We start from the raw sequence: 25,759 nt of genomic DNA, 5'->3' as shown, positions 1-25,759 counted from the left end.
GTAAAGTATTTTCAACTGTACTCACTTTTAGTTAATTTCTACATCTGTGCTCTCAGCTGCAACCTACCACAAGACATTTGTTCTTCAACGCCGCCACATCCAGAACAAGCATCAACACAGGCACTATCAACACCACACCAAGAGTCAGGAGGAACACAGACAAAACCAAGGGCAACAGCAGATTTCCAACATCCTGCAGAGCAACTGGATCGCCATTCAGAGTCATCGACAGCTGAGAAAGGAGAGGCAGCTGCAGGGCCGCACTCGCAGCCAGGATCAGATGAAACACTCAGTGGGTTTGTAGTTGTGGACATCAGATTTTTGGTGATGACTAATTGCAGCAGGCTATCTACAGTCTGTCTAGAGGCATTGATAGAGAGTGATGTTCCACTGAACTGTCTATCAGTGTCTCTTGAGGGGACATTTTTACAATTACATTCCAGGATCAGACACCAAGGACAGTTTAGCTCAGGGGTGGGCAATCTCTGACCACGAGGGCCGGTGTCCCTGCAGGTTTTAGATGTGTTCTCGAACCAACACAGCTGATTTAAATGGTTAAATTAGCTCCTCAACATGTCCTGAAGTTCTCCAGAGGCCTGGTAACGAACTAATCATGTGATTCAGGTGTGTTGACCCAAGGTGAGATCTAGAACCTGCAGGGACACCGGTCCTCGTGGACTGAGATTGCCCACTCCTGGTTTAGCTTCATTTCCAAACTTCATGTATTGACCACATCAGTCTCCCCACAAAATCATGGTGCTCAGATTATTGATATGCTTCCTTTTCACTGCTTCAAACAGCAGCTAGTGCCATTGTTCAAATACTTGGATATGTTGTGTCTGATATAGATATACACAGCCATGTCTCCTAAGGAGGTCACCCTAAAACCACGTCTATCAGTCACAACACAGGAGCACTGCAGCCTTTAACTCCTCACTGTGTTGTACACTTAATAGTGTTCAGTGTAACTTAAGCCATCAGCTTTTAACCTGTGCTCATAAGTCTAGTGCCTTCTGTCAGATTTTAATGCAGCCCAGTGGCAAATTTTTCATTAAAAGGAATTCAAGTCTTTATTCTTTGTTAAACAGTGTAGTCACGTCCAAGCTGGTTAAAGACACTCACACTTTGTTAATTTTGAAAAGGGATGGAAATGGAAAAATTAAAACAAAAAATGACAACTTTGAACTTGTCACTGAATTAAAAAGATGAGCAAGAATTCCTCACCTCAAATCACCTCAGATTGTTACCTTTGACCACATTTTCAATGTGTCTGCCTATCTGAACTCATTGTTTTTCATTGTTTGTCTATGTTTGTCTATGATTTTGTGCAAAATATTTTACCTGAGTTTTTTTCTTAATTGAGATTTGATGAACACAAATAGGAAATTGTGATGAATATGTCGTCTGTCTGTGCTGTGGCTATTAATCATAGGATATATATTATAAATATTATCTGAAGCCATACGAATTTAATTTATTGTATACTTCCAAACTATGAAAGGACTGTGATATTGAATAAAGGTCAATGGAACTGAAGTGATATCTTCTGCACTGTTTACAGACTCTTGTCACCTTTCTTATTGAGAAATCATGTTATCATTGACAGTATGTATACACAATGCCGTCCTGTAGTTTTATTGAGATTGTTGATTTTCTTTATTGTGCTGTGACTCAAAATCGACTTCCTCCATTGTCAATGAAAACACTTCTGGTTATTTCTACATTATTTTTACATTATTAGACACATACCTTCATGTTGCCATTTCCTGTAGATCTGGAATCAGTTTTATTGTTTTCAAGGAATAAGAGAATGTATAAGAAACAAATAAACATGACCACCTGCTCTATAAGATTTTTTTTATGCATCTCACATTGTCTTCATGTCCTTCATACATTTCCCTCTAGTATGTAGCATGATAGTATGTAACAATATGAGAACAGCACTACCAAGGCTGGAGGCGGAGCAATATTGGAAAAGCACATGGGAGAAGAACGCAGCCCATAACTGTAATGCTCAATGGCTCGTGAATCTAAGAGCAGACCACAGCAAACTCCCTGAACAAGGTCCAGTAACCATCACAGTGGCAAACATTCAAGAAAGGGTCTCCAGTACTAAGAGCTAGACAGCACCAGCCCCCGACATGAGTTGCGCCTACTGGCTGAAGAAGCTGACGGCACTCCATGAGCATTGGGCAGCACAAATGAACCAGCTGCTAGATGATGAGAGACACCCAGAATGGCTTACTGAAGGCCAGACAGTCCTGATCTCCAAGGACCCCCAGAAGAGAACTTTCCCATCCAACCACTGGCCAATAACCTGCCTCAGTACCACATGGAAGCTCCTGTCAGGCATCATAGCAGCTAAGAAGAACAATACATGAGTGGGGGGACAAAAAGGAATTGTCAGGAATACCGGAGGAGTGAAAGACCAGCTACTGGTAGACAGGGCAGTGTGGACTAGGCTGACCAACTTGAGCACTCCCTGGAATGATTACAAGAAAGCCTATGACTCGATGCCCCACACCTGGATCCTGGAATGCCTAGAACAGTACAAGATCAACAGGACCCTAAGAGCCTTCATCAGGAACTCAGTGGGGATGTGGCCTGAACCCCCTCAGTGAGATCACTGACAGGGCTGGCTACGTATACTAACTACAGAATGGAGCAATATGTATATATACATACACACATATATAACACATAACACTGCTGTTATGCAGACAGAGGGGGTTGTAAGTGATCCAGAAAAGTTGGAACACCTGTAGGAATTAGTAGCACGAGCTTTGAGGGCTTGATCAACCTCCATTGCTGCAGAACAGCTTTAAATTGTTAACGCATTTTGTGTTCCCTGAAACAGGCCTTTTTGTATAATTCTGAAAACTTTTGACCGGTACTGCTGTCTTTGTTGATTATGGATGTCTATATATAATCTGTGCTCTCTTTGTAATGTTAAACAGACAGCTTTCCTGAAAATAGCACAAAAAAAAGAATCAGCATGAAAACCAACATGCCGTCACTCAGCTTTTAAAACAGTCATTTACTTTGGCAACATGCTGTATTTCAGTTACAGAATTAACTGATGCAGCACCATGAATGGCCTCAGTGTTCCCACTGGAAAAACATTTTCATGTAAGCAGGACCCCTCCCTCTGCAAACATTTACACATTACAGCATTACCCAAGAACTACAGCTCTGCAAATACACATCCTAACAAATAAAGGGCAGACATTAACTTTGATGATTTTTCTTTTCCACTGCAACTACAGTGGAATCGCTCATCGTTGCTATGATGTATTTATGTTAATTCAGTTATGGTTGTATAAATTGATAGAGGCTGAGTCATGGTTTATATATTCTTTTATTATCCCTTTGTCTGCAAGTCCCTAAGATTTTTTTCTATGCTGTGGTTCTCGAAGAACAATATCAGAAAGACAATAGAATACAAAATAGAAGCTTTTAAATGAACAGTTGAAATGGTGAAAACTTCATTTAGCATAAAAGAAAGGCTAGTAAAGAGACGTGAAAACATTTGCTGAAATGTGATATTCCTGACAACTACTTGAACTTTAGCTACACACAGAATGTAGACTAGCAACTGGTAGAAACAGGCAATCTGGTTAGGAAAAATGTAACATACTAAGTAAGGCAAGTAACAAATGTAAACAGGTAGCTGAGCTGCACTAAACTTGAAACACTGGACAACTAATTAGCAAAATTTCCCCACTATTTTCTTCATTTAACGAGTAGCAGGTTGAGACAACTTGACTGTAGGAAATATGGATGATGTAACATCAATTGTAAAATTGCTTTCAATCCGCACTGATGCACTGAAGAACTGTCTTGCATATCTTATTATATATCTTATATATTAGTTTCATTCTATTTATTTTCCAGGATTTTCCAGGTATTTTTCTATGCTAGCTAATGAGCTTGTGGGTGTCCTAAATTTAAACACTGGTGTGAGCTTGGTGTCAACATGTAGCTCAGAATCTTACCAATTAACACATAATATTGTTTACTTTCAAGAAATATCTTGATTTTATAGCCCATTATGAGACCTAGCTATTACACAGATGTGTGTTAGCATACCAGTTTGCACTTTCACAAATGTCAAACTATTCATTTAATTGACTGTAACTTCTGCAATAATTCTAATCAATACACTAATACAAAAGGAGTGAATTAAATAAAACAGATCTTTAGTAAGGGTTTACTTCATAGCTGTTATAGCATTTTATCTTCCACATCATCAGTGTGTGATCATTACAGGCTATTTTTGTCCAGCAGTTCACTGATGATAAGTATAGCAAAACTCTGATTGTGCAGTGACTTGAGTAGCCAAGTATAGCCAACTCTGCACCATTCCAATTAGATTACCTAAACTTCAGTCTTTTCCATCCTGGGCTGTGTACAGTGAGCTTACACATTACATTTACTGTTATACCCTTAAATGGAAGAAACCTTTAGAGGCTCCTGCAGGAAGAACTGGTTGGCTGCTTCATGGCTGTGCCTTGCAGAACTTAGCAATTAGGGGGCCAGTTCAGGACCTTAGATTTCATCTCTATATACATTAGTGTGTAAGTCAGTCACAGTGTGTTATCTCTGTTAACCTCAGCACCTTATTCTTTTACCTGGTATCCATTAGTAGGTTTTCTGAATACTCTGACCTAGCCTAGCATTAGTCCCAATTTATTCAAGAAAAGTTGCATATTATTTTTAGTCACAATTTAGTTTCTTGTCAACAAAAACTAAGACTTTATTACGTTTTTTTCCCTAATCCCCCCCCCCTCCCCCCCACACACAAAGCATCAATACTATATGACTTGTTAAAGAGAGGGTAGATTTTTGGGTCCAAAAAGTTTGCAAGTCTTGTTTAGGCTGACACTCCACAGTGTGAGTAGTAGTCATTGGCCATGTGTGTCTGTTAGCATACTAACAGTCACTATTTTGGTTTTTTCTTTGCATTTGGCACAAAGAACTTCAGTGGTACAAACAACTAAATCTTTGCTTTTGTGACATGACTAATATTTATTTCTTTTTATTGTTTTGCTTTTTTGTTGACTAAAATAGATCAAACATAAACCTGAGCATAACCTGGATTTAAATCTAAATTTTCCAATGCTAGCTACAATTCTAGTTAACAGCAGCCTAGCACCATCATAGGAGAGGAATGCAGTAGAAAAATTTGATTTAAAGGTCAAGCAACACTGTATGCAGAAAGCAGATTTTTATGATATTACAAACACATGCTGAAGGTCAAACCCACAACTGAATAACAGGATTTTTTTGATTGTCCTCTCAGGTTGCACTGGGATTGCTGGGCTAATGAGCAATATCAGTCACAAGCAGGGCAAAGCCTGGCTCTGGTAATAAGCTAGAAGAATCTATGGCATTTGTATCAAAAATAGCAGTCTATAAGGCGCTAAATAGATAGCAAGAGTAGCTATACTCTAATAGCGATTTTGCTGTTGAAGTCAAGGCATGCTCTGAAGAACAAAACGTACTCTAGCACTGCAAAGTATTTTTTCATGCCAGGCATTCTGTATTGCTGCAAAGAGCAAACTGCTGTCTCTCCTCTATGCATCATATTCTGTAAATTCAGTGCAAAATCATTTTTTGTGGTGTTTTTTTCCACCGTTATTGTATGTTTCATGTAAACCCAATAGACTTGGATAGTTTGACCAGAAAGATAAAAATTATATTCTAAATATTTCTACAGTATATCAAAAAATAGTCATTAACAGAAATACATTTCTAGATTATCACATTCTAAATACTTAGAAAACATAAACAATGCTAACAGTTAAATGATTTCTTTTTCATTTTGGTGATGAGACTAGTGTTTGGTTCATCACGTTTGTATAAAAAAATAAAACACTGGGTGGTAGGATGATTTACAAAGTACCTGTCTTAGCACCTTGTTAACATTGAACAGCAGAGATTGGATTAGTTACGCTTCAGACTTTCAGACTTTCAGACTTTGACGAGCCTAGTCCATTTGTAAATGACAGTATGTCTGTAGCTGTAGGTTATCTAATCCCCACAACCTGTGCCCACCTCTCTGAAGGGCATTGATTAAATAATAAAAACCTTAAATATGTGTAAACTATCCCTTGTAGAATATAAGGTCCCAGTTTACAAAGCACAACATGAATCGGTCTGGATAAAACATCTTAAGGTTTCCATTAAAAAAAAAAAAAACTATCACAGTTTGAATGTGCTTTTTTCTCTGTTTTTTCTCTCTCAATTATTATGCTCATTATTGTATGTGTTGATGCATGTTAGTGTATGTAATTGTTTGCTGGATGTGTGTTGTGGCTCAGTTGTGGCCCTTGAAACAATACACTCCATACAGCTTATGCTTCTTGTCAGGGAAGCCACTGAACCTAACAGCAGCTTCAGTGGGACTGCAGCGCCGGCGCGGGTGGGAGATGGGGTAACGGACACTGCCATCTTCCAACCAGCCTGCATCACAGCGGTCATAGCCCAGCAGCTTCCAGGCAGCATACATCTGGCCAACCTTGGCAATTTGAGCACCATCTTTTTGGCATGCCCTGACTGCCTCATCATAGGTCAGCTTGAAGGGTTGTATCAGGTAGTAGAAACGACCTGAGGTGACAAGAAAACAGAAGGACGACCATAATGGGTTAGAACATACAGAAGAAAATATATCAATGTATCAAATTCCTGCAACCTAACCAGAGTGACATGATCCTGTCACCACAACAAGACAGGATATACATGCTTTGATGCCTTTACAAATCTGACAAAGTTAAAACATCCATCATTTCATATTATACGCCATCGTTTGTTTTGTGGTGTTGCAAAATACATTGTTTACGGCAATATTGAGATGATGAAGATCAGATGAGAAGCAAAGAAGAGCCGTCAGGTGCTCAAAAATAAACCTTAGACTCAAACGTTAGAACAGCCTTTTTCTAACGCCATGTAATAAATAGAAAGTAAATGGCAGCTAAAGATATATAGTTTCATGGATCGGTCACAGGTACACTCCAGGTACACAACGCCCAGCTGAAAACACTTTACACAAGTCGAGTTGCCCGAGATTCACAGAATTTACAGAAAATGCAATATATATCATTATCGGGATGAGAAATGTCTTACATCGGGATAAGAGATTTTGGTCATATTGCACAGCCCTCAAAATCTGTTGAGACCATATGTAACATTCAAACATTCCGGAATATAATAAAATAACTGTAATTTGACATTTTCATCAAAAAATAATGATGTGATTTACTATATTTTTTTCAGTTATTTTGTAAAACTGTACATTAAAAGAATTTGGACTAGAATATTTGTATTTTATGATTAAAAATATCATCATAAAGAGCTTGCAAATATTGGTGGAAGCATAATTTTTTTTTTTGATAATTACCAGTACTTAGTACGCAGCTGTGACATGAAACTTACACTGAGTGGTGGTCTAAAAAATCGGATATCACATCTTAACCCCCCAAGGTCTAAGTTACCCTCTGTTCCACACTATTCAGTATTGTGCCCTGGGACACCTGAACAAAGAGGGAGGAGTCCAGTGGTGGAAACCATGGTCTGTCTCCTGAGCCACATCTATTCTAGGTGCTACTAGTAGGAAGTAAGATGCAAGCTCACATGGCTCTTCATACTAACTCATATTAAAGCTGGATTGAATAGTGTGTAAAAAACAAAAACAAAAAAAAACCCAACAACAACAATTTGATAAATATGAGGTCACTAGCTACATTTTAAAGACATGTTAATACCAAGTGTTAATTAACTTCTTTAGTCTAACCTGCTATCCATCAGGGCACTAGCATCCCATTTGTGGTTAGGGCTGGATTTTGTTTTAGCCACATAAAAAAGAAGCACACTTTCAGAAACTCTTACATGTTGGCATTATAGTATTAACATTCGTTTCTTTTTCAATTTTAGGTGGCCAAACAGGTAAAAATGTTTTCAGTCAACTCATAACCCAGTAACCACAGAGAGGGTTACAAACCAGAGCATGTTGCCCTCAATATTGCAGATGTGTTTGTCGCCAATACCTACAAAAACACAGTTTTAGTGCTGTTCCTCACCTTTGTAGTGGGAGGTAAAGCAGAAAACATCATAGTGGTTCTTGTCCTTGTCTCTCAACCCATAGTTCCGAATGCCTGGCACTGTGTTCTTGCCACCACAGGGTTCTCTGGGGGTGTTGATGGGATACTGGACTGTGCCATCAGACAGCCAGCCAGCATTGCACCAGTCCATCCCTCCACGCCATGTGTCATACAGCTGGTCAAAAGATGCCACGATAGCATCCTGATCGTGGCACGCCCGCTCTGCATCGTAGAAATTAAGGTTGTAGCGTCCCAAGCGGGGGTAGTATGGGAAGACAACACCTGCACAGACAGGGTGAAAACAGAAAATGAGGGCAGAGAAGGAGATGCAATAGAATAGAATAGAATTTATTTTGAACATGTCAATATAACTAAAATAACAAGAAAACACATACACAAAACAAAGGCATCAAAGTTGTCATTAATATCTCTATATCCACTCAATTAATATGCTTGAAAAGGGGTAGAAAAGGTTTACACCTATTTGTTGCTACCCGTTTGTTTCAAATACCAAAATTTGCTAAAAATATAAAAATGAGACAAGGATTCAATAGAACACAATGATACAGCAATATTCATGTAACTTATTGTTTTTACATGAATCCTTACTACATAGGGTTTCCTCTAAGAGTATTTGGTCTTATTTGGAACAAGTTCTGAATGTTGTGGCTCAAAGATTTGTTTCCTACTTTATACATTATTTGTGTAGTTCAGGTCAACCAAGTCTTTAAATTTAAGAATATTTAATTTAATAAAAAGTGGATTTGATGGTTCTTTTTTGCAGAATATATATTGGATGGGCGTGTGTTCTACAGGTGGCTTCCCACAATTCCACACAGTACAGAACAGAAGTATAATGGAACAATACAAAGTATATAATGATGTTTGATTTAGAAGTACCTTAACTTTATGACCTGCAGCCAGGATAAACTGGATGTGTTTGGTCAGCTGTGTGTGTGTTTGACTGGCTCCAGCATTTTTGTCTTCAGCTGACATTAACCCCCCCACCTTTTCCATATTTAAATTCTAGTAATTTTTGAAGTAGTTCCAAATATTATACCTTCAAGGTCCAGCGACACTACTGCTGTTCCATCTTCCAGTCCGTCAATGACTTCACATTTATACCTCCCATAATCCTCCAAAGTGATTTCTGTAATGACTAGAGAAGCATCCATGGCCGAAGAACCTTGTAGGTGGACACGTCCATGGAATCTGCCATAACTCCTTTTGTGATAATCCATGGCAACAAACACATCCACCTAGAGCACAATGAAAAGTGTTCATGTTATACTTTTCCACTGCTTTCAGTTTTTGGAATTTCTTAAGAATAGTCCAGCACATTTTGAACAGAATAAACAAGAAATTCAATTCAATTTTATTTAAACAGCGCCAAATCACAACAACAGTCACCTTAATGCACTTTATATTGTAAGCTAGACCCTTCAATAATACAACAGAGATAAGATAATAAGGCCACCATTAGACATGTGTAACAAAACTAGTTTATAATGCTTCTACATAAATTATATATTGATGCTTTGGAATGCTACACACAATGTTTTGAAAAAAAAAATACTAATGACAGTTCATTTCAAATAAATGATAACCTCTTTTAGATAGTCTGAGGTCAGCTTGGTCCATTTGATCCGCATCTTACGGTTTTGTGCCAGTGTTTGGTCCCTTAGAATCGTGCATGGTAAAGTAGCATTTCCCCCTCGTCTCGACACCACTTTGGTTTTTTCTGCTACCACTGACAGTTGGGGGCCATTTTCTGAAAAACAGCAACAAAACCTTACCTGAGACATTGACTGGATCCACATTCAATATATACATAGGACAAACCTAAGATAGTGATGTGATCAGTTGTGCGATGAGGAGAATAAGAATTGATGAAACGGAAAGGGATTATTCAGGGACACCTGATTCAAACTGAGAGTTCATTGCACAGAAGAGGGGCCTGAAAGTTAAAGGCTCTGCCTCCCATTCTACTCTTAAATATCCTAGGAAGCACAAGTAAGCCCGCAGTCTGAGAGCAAAGTGCTTCAATGGGACGGTTTTTAAGAAATGAATGCAGACTGATAATTAGCGACTTTATATGTGAGAAGAAGGGTTCTAAATTCGATTCCACATTTACCAACGAGGCAGTGAAGAGAAGCTAATAGACAGACAAAGTATTTTAGAAGTATGATTTTCTTTCTAGTCCCAACCAGAACTCCTGTCAAATGTTTTGGATCAGCTGACAAGATGTTTCTAGTTTTAGCAGTTGTGCAGGTGAAAGAAGACAGATCTGTGGGGTATGAACCCTCTAAAATGTTTGTCCTCCAGTTTTAAAGAGGGAAATTCTATTACATTTTAGTCTCTAACTAAGATCAGACTATAACAAATTTGAGAATGCTGCAGCTATACAGCTGAATATCCAAGCCTGCTAGGCTTAGCTGAAAACTTTGAGGTTCTGGCATTCTGCCATCTTCTCTATGTATGGTCACTTTAGACTACAAAAACAAAAATAAATAAATGAATAAACAAACAAACAAACCAAAAAAACCCAAAATGAAGCAAAAATGTTAAAAAATGCTAGTCCCGTTAAGACGAAACTGCTCCAACGTCTCAAAGCAAACAGCAAAGAATATTTGTGCCATAGATCCAAACAGTGCCAAAGACTCAGCTGCTGCTAAACTGCTTTAAACTTTAAACAATAACTAATAGAGATTAATTTATCATGTTTTATTTTACTAAAAATATTATACATTAGCTAGTGATATTGAAAAAAAAAAGGAAATTGGAAGTCATGCTGGTAAAGATTTATATCATCGTTCTCACTGAATCACACAGCCTAAATGAAAAGGGCTTTGGTTTTGTTCGTATCTCACAAACAAGGAAAACCAAACAATAGATAAATAAATACATTTCCAAAGTGACTTGCATAACAAAATAGCTGTTATGTGTTGTTGGTTTTTTTTACTATGTAAAAACTAGAGATATACAATGTTTTAATTTGCTGATAAAAGCCAAACTGGATAGCTCTGTCTAAGTTAGCTTAAAGTCCCTACATAGCAGTCTTATCACTGAGAACATGCTGATAAACTGAGGGAAGAAAGGACACTGCAGAGTGAGTGTTGTAAACGAAACACAGAAACAGACGCTGGAATGACATTGTCACTCTCACAAAGAAACACAAGTGAACATGTACTCACCTGTGACATAAATGGTTCTCGAATGCTCCAGGTCAGGGTACAGAGCATCTAAGTCATTTTCTGCTACATTCAGTGATATCAAAGCCCAGATCAGCACAGGAATCATCTTCACTCACCAGCTAGGTTCTGACCACTGCAGAGACACAGACAGAGGGTGGGGTTATGCTACAGTGAGGATGCTAAGGAAAGTTTTCCATGTATAAGCTATACAGAAAGCCCGTTTATAAGCTTCTTCTGTATGCAACTGTATGACCCTGTGTTTTTATCTGCAGTGCTTTTTCTCCCGCGAGAGCTCCGTAATTACAGTTGGTTAACAGGACGCCTGCCTGCTGGGTACTGAGCACATCTAAAGATAAACACACACATCTCAAAATCCCATTTCTAAGTTGTTGAACGCAGTTAAACATACAGTCAGCACATTAAAAGAAAGCTTCTCAATGCACAAACCAGACATCCCTACAAGCTACAGCCCACAGAAGACGTTCACACAAATACACATTCTGTGTAAGCCATATAGTACATACTGTGCAGGAAGTATTCTGTCATTCAGCACTGTGAGAAAGCAGCATGTCCTGATGACAGCCCACACTTTTAGAAGGAGACTGCCACCGTGCAGCGTCACCCCTGCACCTCAAGCTTCATTCACACTCACACACTGGCATAGCTGTAGTTGCATCCTTGTGAGGACATCAGCTGACACAACAGAAATTCTTGATTTAACAGCTAACTAGCCCTTTGAGGTTCCCCACATTCTGTTCATTGCCCTCAAATTAACTTAAAAAATTTCCTCACTATTCCAAGTGGCATTACATGTAAATGTATTTACATGTAATATATATATATATATATTGGTGGTTTCTGTGGTATTTGTTTAGGTGATGATGGGTGAAAAATTATTGTTATACCCTTATATATCTTATACAAAATATAACAGAAGAAAAAACCCCAACAATTTCATTTTAATATTGACAGGACAGGTTTTGTATAACCTGTAAAAAATATTTTACAGCTTGTGTGGCAATATATGTGCTGGAGGATGGTTAGGAGTGCTGGCCGACTTTGCCAGGTGGAGTTCCTGAAGTCAGCAGAAAAACTGCAGCGTATACACACACACACACACACACACACACACACACACACACACACACACACACACACACACACACACACTTACTTTATACCCCTCCCAGCCTGAGAATAGTCATTATGGGCAGAACAACTGGGGAGGGTGCAATGATAAGGAAGTGAAGTATGTCGTTTAAAAAAAGGTAAAAATGCTTGAGTCAGAATGTGCACTGCAGGACACAAGAAGAGCAGGTGATGTGTGAAATGATAATAGAGAAGCAGACAGAGAGACTGAGTCTAGAGACTAAGACTGGGAGATCCGGAGAAAAAAAAGAAGCTAAAGCAGGGAGGGAGGGAGGTGGAAGAAGCTGAGGGGACTGCAGCAGCAAAAATGATGCAGTTTGAATCTTCACTGGCACCATTAGTAGTATCCATGTAGGTGATGAGCTTCAGCACCTCATCATCCACAACTGTCATGTGCTGATTTTATTTGAACAAAATGTTAACATTATTAAATAAATATAAAAGTTAATAAGTAGTGTTTTTTCCATACAGCTGAAGAGTGGAAGTTTAGATCAGTTTGATAACATTTGCATTTATAGTACACCTCGTACGAAGAACCATTTCTTTTACCTACGTAGATACTTACCAAGTTATAAGTTCATTGAGTCTTTTTACTTATCCATTGAATTCATGTATTTCAGTTGTGTAATCCTGGACATGTTACAGCAAGGGAATGCCTCTACATTGAACTGCAGGTATGTCTGTGATGTTTTATCAAATTCTTGATGCCTGATTTACACTCACTTTTAAGACCTTGTAAGAGAAAGTCTTATCTAAGTTTCTGAAGATGTTTAAACTCTTATTCAAGAGGCTTCTTCGGTTCTAAACCCAAAAGGTGGAGGGCGCCAGGTATTTAAATCCTAGTGGGCGTTGTCCCCTTTGGAGATTAAACCATTACTGATCATGTGCGTAATCACATGAGCCGAGGTGTGAAAAAGGGTATGACTCAATGCCATCACTGGAGGTTGAGGATAAAACCACTGTAAGACTTTGCCTCACCCTATCATGTGACCTATTGAGGTCATCAGATGCAAGTTGTGAGTGGGGGTTTAGATGCCTGGTAAGGGATTTCAAGACTTAATTTTAGGTGTCATAATTCACCAAAACATGGTCATTAACATGGCCTTTTTTGCTCCTCTTTCAAACCATTTGTCTTCTCTGTCCAAAATGTGAACATTGGCATCCTCGAGTGACCTTTGACTCTGCATTAAATTATAGTTATAATTAATCTCTGGCTTTCTACTGCAAGATCTCTTTGATCTCTTTCTCCCCTCACCCCAACCAGTTGCTCAGATGGCCGCCCCTCCCCGAGCCTGGTTCTGCTTGAGGTTTCTTCCTATTAAAAGGGAGTTTTTCCTTGCCTGACCTGCTGTAAAGTATGGTTTGGAGAATGAAACGGACAAAGGATGTTGAACATGGAGCTGCCAGGCAAGAGAAAAAGAGAAAGACCAAAAAGAACATCCATGGATATAGTGAAGGAAGACATGCAGAGGGCTGGTGTGACAGTGGAGGATGCTGGGACAGTGAGATGGAGGCACATGATCTGCATTTGGTGATGAAGACATGCCAAAAGAGATATCATGTCATTTTTCAAAAAATAATACATTTATACATTTGTTTTCCTAACGGCATCTTGAGGTAAAGCAAACTGTACCAGAAACAAGTGCATTCATGGGGTTCCCACCATTTTCAGCATTGCCTGTAGTCACTTAAAATGAGTGTTTATGGTACAAAATTACATAAAGCATTAAGTTGGATATCTTCATGCTTGACTTTGTTTTTAAGTGTATTAGCATAAGGTACTCAAAGTACAGGATCTCCAGGATTTTGTCAGACACGGGAACAGAAATACTCTCTCTTAGTTAAATAAATGGTAAATGGCCTGTATTTGTATAGCGCTTTACTTAGTCCCTAAGGACCCCAAAGCACTTTACACTACATTCAGTCATTCACCCATTCACACACACATTCACACACTGGTGATGGCAAGCTACATTGTAGCCACAGCTGCCCTGGGGCGTACTGACAGAGGCGGTCATCAAAAAGGTTTGCTTCAAGTGCATATATTCAAAATTTCCACTCCTTGTTTGTTTATGAACATTTTTTAAACATTTTTTTAATAGCAGCAACCAACCAAGTTTAACAGTAATTAAAGAAATCAAATGTCCAGTCACTGTCTGCTAAATCTCTCATATTCTAATTAGCAAAAAGAAAGAAAGAAAGCACCTTTTTAAAAAGAAGCTGTTGAGTTGCATAAGGAGGATTGAAGGACTGAGTTTTTTACACAGTTCGTATTATATATATAAGTAAATTCCTTCTTTAGCACTGAAAAGACAATGTGTATGACATCATAATGTGCCTTTACCCTCAGTTTTGGTTGAGTTTGATATGCTCAAAATGAGAACAGCAGGTATTGGTGAAAAGGGCATATATAGCCTGAGGCCGGAAGGGGTGTGAATGGTCCTGTTCCTGAAATTCAGATGCTATCTCCACTTGCTTCTTATCTGCATTTAACATATAAGATAATTGACTAATATGCTAATATGTCCTTTGGGCATGCTAGCACAGGGGTCACAGCAGTCATAGTTTGGAATCTCTTGAACTTTTAGTGTTCCATGACTAACAGAGGACCAGAGCACTGATGTGATTTACAAACATAGCTGTTTGAACATGTGTTTCTTGGTAACATCATTCTCATGAAACTGGGAGTTTTCCAGTTGAATCTCCAACTTTAAGAGCTATTCCAGGCTACTTTTTCAAACAGACTGGATTATGAGCTGTGAGTTGAATCAAATGCAGCATTAACCTTGTTTAATTAGTCTTTAATCAACTGCCACTGGAACACTGTGGCACTATTTTAAGTGGACCCTTGAATTCATTAAACCTTCAACATTTCTAACAAACTGCTGTGGCAGTGGATGTGGATTGGAGACGGGCATCTGAACCACCTCAAATCGCTCCTTTTAATGTGGGCGGAGTAGCAGCTCTACTCTGAGCCCCTCATGAACGACTGAACTTCTCGCCCTTTCTCTAAAGGCCAACCACCCTTCAGAGAAATCTAATTTCTGCTGCTTGTATCCATAATCTTATTCTTTCGATCACTACCCCACATAGCAGACAGGTCTGGCCCGGATCTGGTGTTAAGCCGGCACTGCTGGCTGACGTCTGGCATGGCAAGTGGTATGTCATTCCAATATGGGCCAGGCCTGGCGTAGATGGCACTGTTTATATGATGGCATGCCACATCTGGCCCGATTGTGGATTGGTTTATCTGGCCAAGGCTCATAGAAAACAGGTCTGGCCTGTAAGCTGGCACTTCTGACTGACTGCTGTCATGTCAGGGTGTATGTCAACCAGATGTGGGCCAGGTCTGGCAATGATAGTGCTATTTATTTTCCTATTTTCCTATTTTAGTTAGAGGACCCAAATGCCATGTTGCAATACTATACTGCTATGGTAGCCAACTTTTCAAATGCAGATTTGACAGGTTTGTGAGTGTACACTTCATCCAAAACCTAGTGAGGGTTTACTTATGTTTACCGCTGGGTTCCTGTAGCTCAGGAGGTAGAGCGGGTTATCGACTGATCAGAAGGTTAGTGGTTCGATCCCTGGCTCCTCCAGGCTGCATGTCAAGAGTGTGAATGCGTATGAATGTACAGAGTTGGCCGTTGGTGATATTAAAGTCCTGTTTGTGGCACATTAGTATATGTGAGGGGGCAAACTCCTCAAGATGAATGGTGGCCATCTTGGATGCAACTTATGTTTTTTTTCTATAGGAAGAGGGCCATGTGACACATCAAACTTATTGGTAATGTCACAAGAAAAACAATGGTGTGCTTGGCTTCAACGTAACTTTATTCTTTCATGAGTTATTTACAAGTTAAGGAGCACGTGAGGAGCAGATCAAAATTGTGTTGATCCGGTGTGTTGCCGGTTACTGGTGAACGCAGTAACCGGGTCATTGCAGCAGATTTCAATGCAAGACACCCTACGAGACCACCCATCTCCCATGCTACAGTTAGCAAACTGCTTGCTAAGTGTCGTGAAACTGGTTCAGTGTTGGATTTGCCAAAATGTGGATGCAAGAAAACTGTCACTAATGAAGACACATCAGTGGCTGTGCTAGCTTCATTCAGCAAGAGCCCACAGCATAGCACTCTCACTCACTGGAGAGTGGCATTAGTCTAACATCCCTTCGGCGGATATTAGCTACTCACAAATGGCACCCTTACAAACTCCAGCTACTGCAGCATCTCAATGAGGATGACCCAGATCGGCGCACAGAATTTACAGAATGGGCAAAACAAAAATTGGAACAGGACCCTCAGTTCACGCAGAAGATTTTGTTCAGTGATGAGGCAAACTTTTATGTGAATGGTGAAGTTAACAAACAAAACCACCGCTATTGGTCTGACACTAACCCACATTGGATGGATCCCTCCAAGACTGTTGGAACAACAAAAGTCATGGTTTGGTGTGGTATATGGGATACAACGATAGTGGGTCCATTCTTCATCAATGGAAACCTCAAGGCCACTGGATATTTGAAATTGCTACATGATGATGTGTTTCCCTCTTTATGCACTGAAGCTGGCACGTTCCCTGAGTTTTTCCAGCAAGATGGTGCACCACCACATTATGGGTGCCAGGTCCGAGCATTCCTAGATGAACAGTTTCCTGGAAAGTGGATTGGTCGTCGTGGGCCAGTTGAATGGCCCCCAAGGTCTCCCGATCTGACCCCCTTAGACTTTTATCTTTGGGGTCATCTGAAGGCAATTGTCTATGGTGTGAAGATACATGGTAAAAATGGTAATGGTCTGTATTTGTATAGCGCTTTACTTGATCCTAAGGACCCCAAAGCACTTTACACAATCATCCACCCATTCACACACACATTCACACACTGGTGATGGCAAGCTACAGTGTAGCCACAGCCGCCCTGGGGCGCACTGACAGAGGCGAGGCTGCCGGACACTGGCGCCACCGGGCCCTCTGAAGAGGGATGTGCAGCACCTGAAACTACAGATACTGGATGCCTGTGCTGGCATTTCTCCTGCGGTGTTGCTATCAGTGTGTGAAGAGTGGGAGAAGAGGGTTGCATTGAAAATCCGACACAATGGGCAGCACACTGAACACATTTTATAAGTGGTCAGAAACTTGTAAATAACTCATGAAAGAATCAAGTTACATTGAAACTAAGTACACCATTGTTTTTCTTGTGACATTACCAATAAGTTTGATGTGTCACATGGCCCTCTTCCTATTGAAAAACAAAAGCTGTATCCAAGATGGCTTCTAAATGGCCACCATGGTCACCACCCATCTTGAGGAGTTTGCCCCTCACATATACTAATGTGCCACAAACAGGACTTTAATATCACCAACCATTCGGTGTATCCATATAAATGGCCCACCCAGTTAGGAAGCACTCAGTTTAGAGAAATTGGGTGAATGTTGTATAGAGCACTATGAATAATCCAGGAGAATAGAAAAGCGCTATGTAAGAAACAGTCCATTCACTGTCTGAACAAAGTTTCGTTATGTTTCGTTTGTGCTATCATGTTCCGGCACATGTTGTTATTACATGGCTTGATTAAGGTACACATTAGGCTGACATCTGGGGCCAGAGCTGAAACTGTTCTGGGCCAGCACAGGGCCAGCAGTGTGTCTGCAACTGGCCCGTGGGTGCACACAACTTACACATGGCCCACATACCGCAAAGAATGATGAGCCTTTGGTGGCCCAGATCTGGTTTCCCAGAGGTAATCCAAACATGGGCCAGCACAGGACGACCAGTGCAACTGGCCTTGTGGTGGCCCATGTGTGGATCTGGGCCATACTAATTTTGCTATGTGGGACCCAGAGCCTATGACCATAGGTAAGGGTAGGGACATCTTTGCTTTTGCACTCAGCTTTCTCTTCACTACGACACATTTGTACAGTGTCTGCACGACTGCACCCCCAATCTCAATCTCAATGTCAATCTCTCGATCCTCTATCCAATCACTAATGAACAAGACCCTGAGATACCTAAACTCCTCTACTTGGGGCAGCAACACATCCCTGACCCAGAGTCGGCACTGCACCTTTTTCCCACTGAGGACCACGGCCAGAGATCTGTGGGTGCTGATTCTCATTCCCGTCGCTTCACACTCAGCTGTGAGCCACTCCAGTGCAAGCTATAGAACACCTCCTGATGGCTAACTAAGCCCAATAGGACGGACTCCTCCTTCAGCTTGATGGCTCTCTTCTCGGATTACCACCACAAAAAGCACCAACCACCTTGCAGTAAAACTGCAGTAAAAAACAGATGCCACAGATGTTCAAAAGCAGCCACAAAGCATTAAAGTAAATGCAGTTTAGAATACATCTATGTTATGAGCTTTTGAATTAATGTGTTGGGTTGATTTTGCTGCCTTACAATTTGTGTGGATTGAAAACAGGCCCCCACATTCTTCTTAACTCTTATGTAGAAGTTGCTAAGCTCACTTTTCCATTTCAAAGCAACAACAGGAAATTTTACTGAGAGCGTTTTATATAAGGTTTTAAAAGCTGTGGGGTTACTTTTTTACTAAGCTGAGAGGCAGCAGCACGCAGAGAAAGCATCGGGATATGAAAACTAGGCTAACACTAGCTAGCTAGCAAGTTCATGAACCTGGTGCTAAACTGCAAGAAAGCACAACCTAACAGTAAAACACTTACTCACCAAATCAGTGTACCACACATAAGAATCACAGCGGTGCCAATAATAACCACTTAAGTGGAAGCATTCTCCAGCTGCACGCTGGTTTGCTCAAAATATTCTAGAAGACCCGTGCTGGCTACAATATTCTCATCAGGTTGAAAAGAAGGGTAAACATCCTTTAAACTTCTTAAATGTCTCCTTTGCACACGTCATTACTACATGTGATGCAATTTTATCTTATGTATTCAGAACTGTTTTTTTTTTATTAATATCCATATACTCTGGTTTGTTTGTTTTTTTTTAAATTTAATGTTCTTTCCAAATTCCAGGTTTGGAATATGGAAATTGTTTACATTTATGACTAAGCCACAAAACAGAGTAACTCGAACCTCATCAAACCTCCTTTAGAGAGAAAACTAAATTTAGTATAAAAACCTTAAAAGAGAGACCTGATGAGCCACTTAGAGAGAAAGAAAAGTCTGTGTTATTTTCTTTTTTATTTGTAAGACATCATTTGCTCAGTTATGGGTTATCTCCTTTAAGGTACACATTTGTGTGTTATAACAGGGAGCCAAGCATCTCTGGACTGTTGCCTTCTTTTTAAACAAAAGCACCAAAACCTCAGGACAATGATACATGCAAAGGAATGCATGGGTAATGACATTAACGAGACAATGAGATGTGAAGACCACCACAAAGAGACAAAACAATCATTTATGTCACTGTAAAGTGACACTACTTGTTCTTGTAAGAAATGCATAAGTGATTATGAGATTTGGAATGTTTCTTTGAACACTCAACTGTATAACTAGAAAATAGTTCACGGGTTAATGCAGACATCTCTCTATCTTCTTCCACTTATGCAATTCAGGGTCACAGGGAGTTTAGAGGCTATCACAGAACAAGGGACAGACTCCACCTGGGAGAGGTCGCTATTTTGTCTTAGGGCTAACACATACAGACAAACAACTATCACCAACGCATGTTTATGGACTGTGGGAGGAAGCCAGGGAGTCCATAAGGAGAAGAACATGCAAACACCACACAGAAAGGCTGGATATAAGCCCAGGACCTTCTTGCTGTGAGGCAAAAGCAACCACACCACCACACTTCCCCAGTGTAAGCTTACAAATAAAATAACCATTATGAATTAAAAAGGCGGAGTTTTGTTCTGCTTGAATGGACCTCTCACTTCTGACTGAGTGAGAAGATGATGTAAGAGCTCCTGAGACTTTGTAGCCTGAGCAATAAACACAATACTTTCATTACATACAAGTTGTTAACCTGGCTTATGCTGAAAACTAGTACAAAGGAGATGCTTTCTTCCACGTGTTTATAGACCACTCTGCATTTAATTGTTAATCATTTTAAACTGTAACTCTTTTCCACAGCGTGTCTTTTATCCTGTCTTCCTCCTCTCACTCCATACTGGTCGTGAACAAGAAAAAAAAGAAAGAAATCAGCAAGGGAGCATATACTTTTCACAGCACTGTACATGTCCTTCTGAGCTGTAGATTAAGCAGGACAATTGAAGCATTCAGTTTTAGTCAGTATCTTAACCAGCTACAGAGCAAGCTTCAGCTACAGCTATAAAAAGACAAAAATCTAGTGATAAAAGCAGCTTTTACAACTTCTTTATCTCCCAAGTTGTAAAAGAGTCTGTGGAAAACTGGTTTCAGACAGGTATTAATTTGTAGGTTGAATGTGAATTCAATAAATGAGATTGCATTTAACAAACGTAACAATGCAACTGGCCAGATCAGGCTGTTGTGGTTGGGTGAATGACTTCATGGTACAGATAGTGACAGACTCCTTTAATGTGCTGCTATCTCTGCCGCAAGCCTGCAAATCTTCAGAGCTCTGGACAACATTTAGGGTTACCTGGCTTACACTGAAACTTCTGGCAAACAGAGAGGCATTCAGTCTCTGCAGCACCAGTGCAGAAGTATAAATGCTAAACATATTTATTTTTCTTATGAAGGAGTCCACAAAGATCACATTAAAACTCTGGCACAGAAAAAAAAAACATGTAAAGATTACATAGAAGAATAATTCTTAAAATAAACTGAATGGAAACTTGGAGGTTTAGTGTAAACCTTAGCCTAGGGTATGCTTATGCATTTCCTTTCCTCGTGTAGTCTTTCTACAGGGAAATGATGCAGAAAACATTCTATATTCAGCATCTCTAAAGTGGAGTAGGAACACCCTGTTGGAGATCATTTTTTAAAAGCTGTGAGGCAACTTGCTTTGGAAAAGCAAACCCTGCCAAGCATACAGACATTAGCAGTCACTAGAATCTACTATGTGTTTGCATGTGGGTGGGGTGCAATTCGATGGGTGTGGTATTTACTGTATATGCAGCCTTAGGTATTCACAAATAGTCTTTCTCCTTATTGCACAGCTGATATATTTTCCTCCTATGGTTGACGTGATGAGTTCAAACTAGTCTACTGAATTCTTTATTATACATCACCAGCACACCACGTCATACCTGCCACAAAGAGCCCTCAGTACAGAGCACAAGATTTTCCTTTTAATATTCCATATAAATATTATGAGAAAACAGTAATACTGTTGGTGACACTGATTCTATTGCAGGAACGAGAATAGCTAGAAATGTATGATCCTACAATCCTGCCCATCTCTATTTTTGTTTCTGCTTTTGTTTTCTGTGGGAAATCAAGCTTTGGTTAGGGTTAGATACACTCCTCATAAGCATCTAAATCGGTACAGAGTACTCACTGCTAGCCAAACACAGGAGGCACTACCAGATCTAAAAGTAACTAAGTGTTCAAGTGCTTTTTTAAATCCTTGCCTTGTTAACTGTCCATCCATTTTATTCCACTTATCTAATTCAGGGTCACGGGGTTGCTTTCCGATGTGTTCAGTAAGGTGTGAATTTAGATAGAAAGCACTTAGACTTAGAAAAAAAGTACTTCTGTGAATGGGTAAATAAGGTAAGAAGAAAAGTACTATATAAGAATCAGTCCATTGGAATGACCGGCCGCATCTTCTCCTTAAATTGCTATCTGTCTGAGTGTTGTCCAGAAAAACGATGTGGGCTTTATAGATAATTGGGAAACTTTCTGGTGGAAACCTGGTCTTGTTAGAAGAGACAGCATCCATCCCACTTTGGATGGAGCAGCTCTCATTTCTAGAAACCTTGCCAAATTTATTAACCCCCCCAAAACGTGATTATCCAGAGTTGGGACCAGTAAGTACAATGGCAGTCTTACAAGCCTCTCTGCAGCTTCTCTCCTCCTGTTATCCCCCAAAACCTGATCCCCTTAGAGACTGTGTCAGCTTCCAAACAGACAAAAAACAAACTAAAAACCAGCAAAAAAATAGCTTCAGTATGAGAAAAAGTTACCAAGAAAAATATTTCACAAATAGTCTTGTAGTGAGAAAAATCTCGACCTTGTGATTTCATCCATCCACTCAACACCACAATAGACTCACCCACAGCATTTAACTGGGAGCACGGTTAAATAATAAATAAGGTAAGGTAATGTTACTGAAGAGAGAAAACGTTCAGAAAATTTGGCTCACGTGTCTTGCTCGACATTTGCTATATAAAGGTGAATACACAGAAACAGACACACACAAGACATACTGATGCAGATTTTCCCTTTCAAGCTAGTAGCCAGTAGATGCTGCTGTTTCCTGCTCTCTACTAATTCATATAAAATGTGTGTGTGTGTGTGTGTGCGTGTGTGTGTAGAATAACACCCCCTTTTTGATTAAGGATTGACATGGTCCACTGCAGGCCCCAGTCTGAATGTATGTTTGTGTGTGTGCTCTGGGTGGGTGCAGGGGTAATGGGTGGGGGTCCGGGTGGAGCCGCAGAGTCTAAGCCAGCACACAGAGAGGGGTTGTTGAGCTGAGAGCTGCTCACAGTCCTGATGTTTTCAGCTCTAAATCACTTGGCCTGTTGCTGCACAACATGGTCGACCACAACTATTCTCAGAAGTCTCACAAATATGATCAGCTGCACGATTCCATGATGAGCAGATGAATGAAGATGGGGAAAGAAAACAAAACCTTGGTTTATAGCGCAATGGAGTTTATAGAAGCAATTTCTGCATTCCACTTGCAATAGTCCAATAAGTCAATCAGTGAAAACTGTCAATATCAACTATTCTTAAAAAATAAATTCATCCTTGTTATGTGAGACACTGCTCTTTGCTCTTTGCAGGTTGCTGCAGTGGGACATTCTTCTTTATTCATAGATATTCACTTCACTTCTGTGGCTTGGTTAGATGTTCCTCCAGAACAATTAGTGTTTCCATGGCCGGGCCCCTGAACAATCAAGCAACCTGGCTTTGAATAGCACCGATTTCCAATTCCCTGTTCGCAGTGTATAACAAAACCTGTATGTACATCAGTTGTAATATGTCTTGGTCTGCTCATGCTACAAGAAAACCTACCTGACTGCCTTTACAGATATTAGGAAAAAAATTCAGGTTGTATTACTTTGCTTCAGAAAACAGTAGACTTATCACTGATAAGTTGATAAGTATCACTGAGCTGCAAGTCCTTCAACAGATGTTCCTGAACTGTGTGAAAGTACTACCCCCAAGCAGGAGCATTTTGTGGGTAAAAACTCCTGAAACCTAAGCGAGACCCTGCCTCTTCTTCACTTCATCAAAAGGTTACACCCTCTAGCATGCATATTGAAAACTCAACTAAAGCTCAAGTACCTTTAAACCTATGTCTAAATATAGCACTCAGCGAAGGGTGTTTGGAGTCTACTGCAGTGGAAATCCTTAAAAGTCCAGCTCCACAAGGAGACAAATATTTCAGTTACCTTTTACAAAACCCCGCAAAATGTTCCAGACTTGTACACAGGACACAAACTCAGGCAAGTATTTATGTTGAGGAGGAAAAACAAGCAGGACTTTTTAAAAGGAAAAGTAAATAATTTTTGATCTGTGGCAGTCAGAATGCTTTTTGTTTTCTTACATTTTAATATTTGTTATACGATAGTAGAGTTGATGATGATGATAATAATAATAATAATAATAATAATAATAATAATAATAATAATAATAATGATAAGAAGAAGAAGTAGATTTACAAGGCGCTTAGTGAGTGAACGTTTGTTTCTGCTGTTAAAAGGACAAGTCGGTTTTCTTTTATGAAAACAGTTATATAGCAAAAAACAAAAGCAAAAAACAAACAAAAATAGTGTTACTGCTTATTCCTAGGTTTGGTTTGTGATATGCACTTTAATGTCTTCATTACTGTTACACGTCTTTCCTTTTCCCTAAAACACCTTGAGATTATTACAAGGTGTTATATTTATCATTCCAATTAACATCGCATTAATTCTCATATTCTTTGTAATGCGTCAAAGTGACAAGAGTTTCACAAGACTTTTTTTGTAAACACAAAACGAAATAAAAAACCCAGCTCTTTACCTCGCCCTGTGCGCTGTTTGGAAGCCTCAATCCTGCGGCAGCCAAGAAGGTGATTGAAGCGTAAACCGTTTACGCACCAAGTTAAGAGCAGCAGGCGGTGCGGGTGTTTCTCTATCTACTCCAATAACAGGTTCCACTATCAGCACTAATAGCAGTGCGGCAGCGCGGTCCTCCAGTTTACACGCACATGGGTAAGAACAGCCCGACTTGCACGCGGCACCGCGCGCATGCAGGTGAAGTGCGTGAAGTGCAAATCCACACTGTGAAGTGGATGTTTAGCCTTTTTGGACAACTATTTCCAAATGCCTCACACCCATTTTAGGAAAAGTGTCAAACAAAGGAGGTACCCGGCCCTGTTGCTCAATCTGTGCTTACAGACTAGATTTGCACAAGCCCATCACCCCGCCTTCTCGTTGCTTCTCAGCGCCTCTCAGCTTTAATCACACGTCGTGTTTAAAGTTAGTAAACATTCAAACGTGCCTTTGTCAGCAGTAGTGATGTACTGTTTATGTGTTCTTCTCTTTTTACCTGAAGAGAAACAAAAAAATCAGACATCAAATCACAAACATGCTCATGAAAAGAATGACGTGTCTCTGAGAGAGAGTCAGTCTTTCTTACACTCAGTAAAATGTAGTTCAGACAGAACAAATCAACAAAGTATTATAAACTGAGCCTTTACAGGGTCACCAGCAAACTACTTTACTGATATTTGGCATGCAGAATGGAGCTACAGCCACCCCATAGTTTAGTTCAAGTTTGTAACAGGCATAGTTTCAGAAACTAGTAAATGGGAGGTGCATTTTGGCCAGCGATTTTAATTCAATTCAGTTTTATTTCTACAGCATCAAATCACAACAACAATCAACTCAAGTTGGTTTATATTGCAAAGTAGATCTTACAATAATACAACAGAGACCCGAACAATCATAGGACCCCAGAAAGCGCTTTGTCGACAGTGGGAAGGAAAAACTCCCTTTAATAGCAGAACCAGGCTCAGGGAGGGGTGGCCATCTGGCATGACCGGTTGAGGTTAGGAGAGGGAGACAAGACAAAAGACATGCTGCACAAGACAGCCACAGATTAATAACAAGCATGATTCAAAACAGAGATGTCTATTAACACATAGGCTACGGCTATTGCAGCATCACTAAGGGAGGATTCAGGGTCAAATGATCCAGCGAAAAGGAAAGTTTTAAGCCTGATCTTAAAAGTAGAGACAGCGTCTGTCTGCCA

At 39.9% G+C, this 25,759-nt stretch overlaps 2 protein-coding genes across 3 annotated transcripts in view; one reads left to right on the top strand and one right to left on the bottom strand.

Annotated features, from left to right (window-relative positions):
* vcanb (versican b) overlaps positions 1 to 1,834 on the top strand; it is a 33,610-nt gene extending 31,776 nt beyond the window's left edge. For both annotated transcript variants that reach the window (XM_087844009.1, XM_087844008.1), the window contains exon 16: positions 57 to 1,834. In XM_087844009.1, coding sequence (XP_087700135.1) covers positions 57 to 304 — 248 coding nt within the window. In that variant the 3' untranslated portion in view covers positions 305 to 1,834. The remainder of the gene's footprint in view (positions 1 to 56) is intronic.
* Positions 1,835 to 4,784: 2,950 nt separating this feature from the next.
* hapln1b (hyaluronan and proteoglycan link protein 1b) lies at positions 4,785 to 24,689 on the bottom strand. Its single transcript, XM_006797360.3, has 6 exons — positions 24,527 to 24,689; positions 11,294 to 11,426; positions 9,707 to 9,870; positions 9,160 to 9,358; positions 8,079 to 8,381; positions 4,785 to 6,609 (listed from the first exon to the last, which is right to left on the bottom strand). Exons 2-6 carry the CDS (start codon positions 11,397 to 11,399, stop codon positions 6,320 to 6,322), a joined length of 1,062 nt encoding a protein of 353 aa, XP_006797423.1. The 5' UTR covers positions 11,400 to 11,426; positions 24,527 to 24,689; the 3' UTR covers positions 4,785 to 6,319.
* Positions 24,690 to 25,759: the final 1,070 nt, after the last annotated feature.

Source organism: Neolamprologus brichardi, chromosome 7, assembly GCF_056152115.1.
Source record: "Neolamprologus brichardi isolate AB-2024 chromosome 7, ASM5615211v1, whole genome shotgun sequence".
In the NCBI taxonomy this organism is placed as follows: domain Eukaryota; kingdom Metazoa; phylum Chordata; class Actinopteri; order Cichliformes; family Cichlidae; genus Neolamprologus; species Neolamprologus brichardi.
This window is presented reverse-complemented; position numbering and strand designations above follow the sequence as displayed.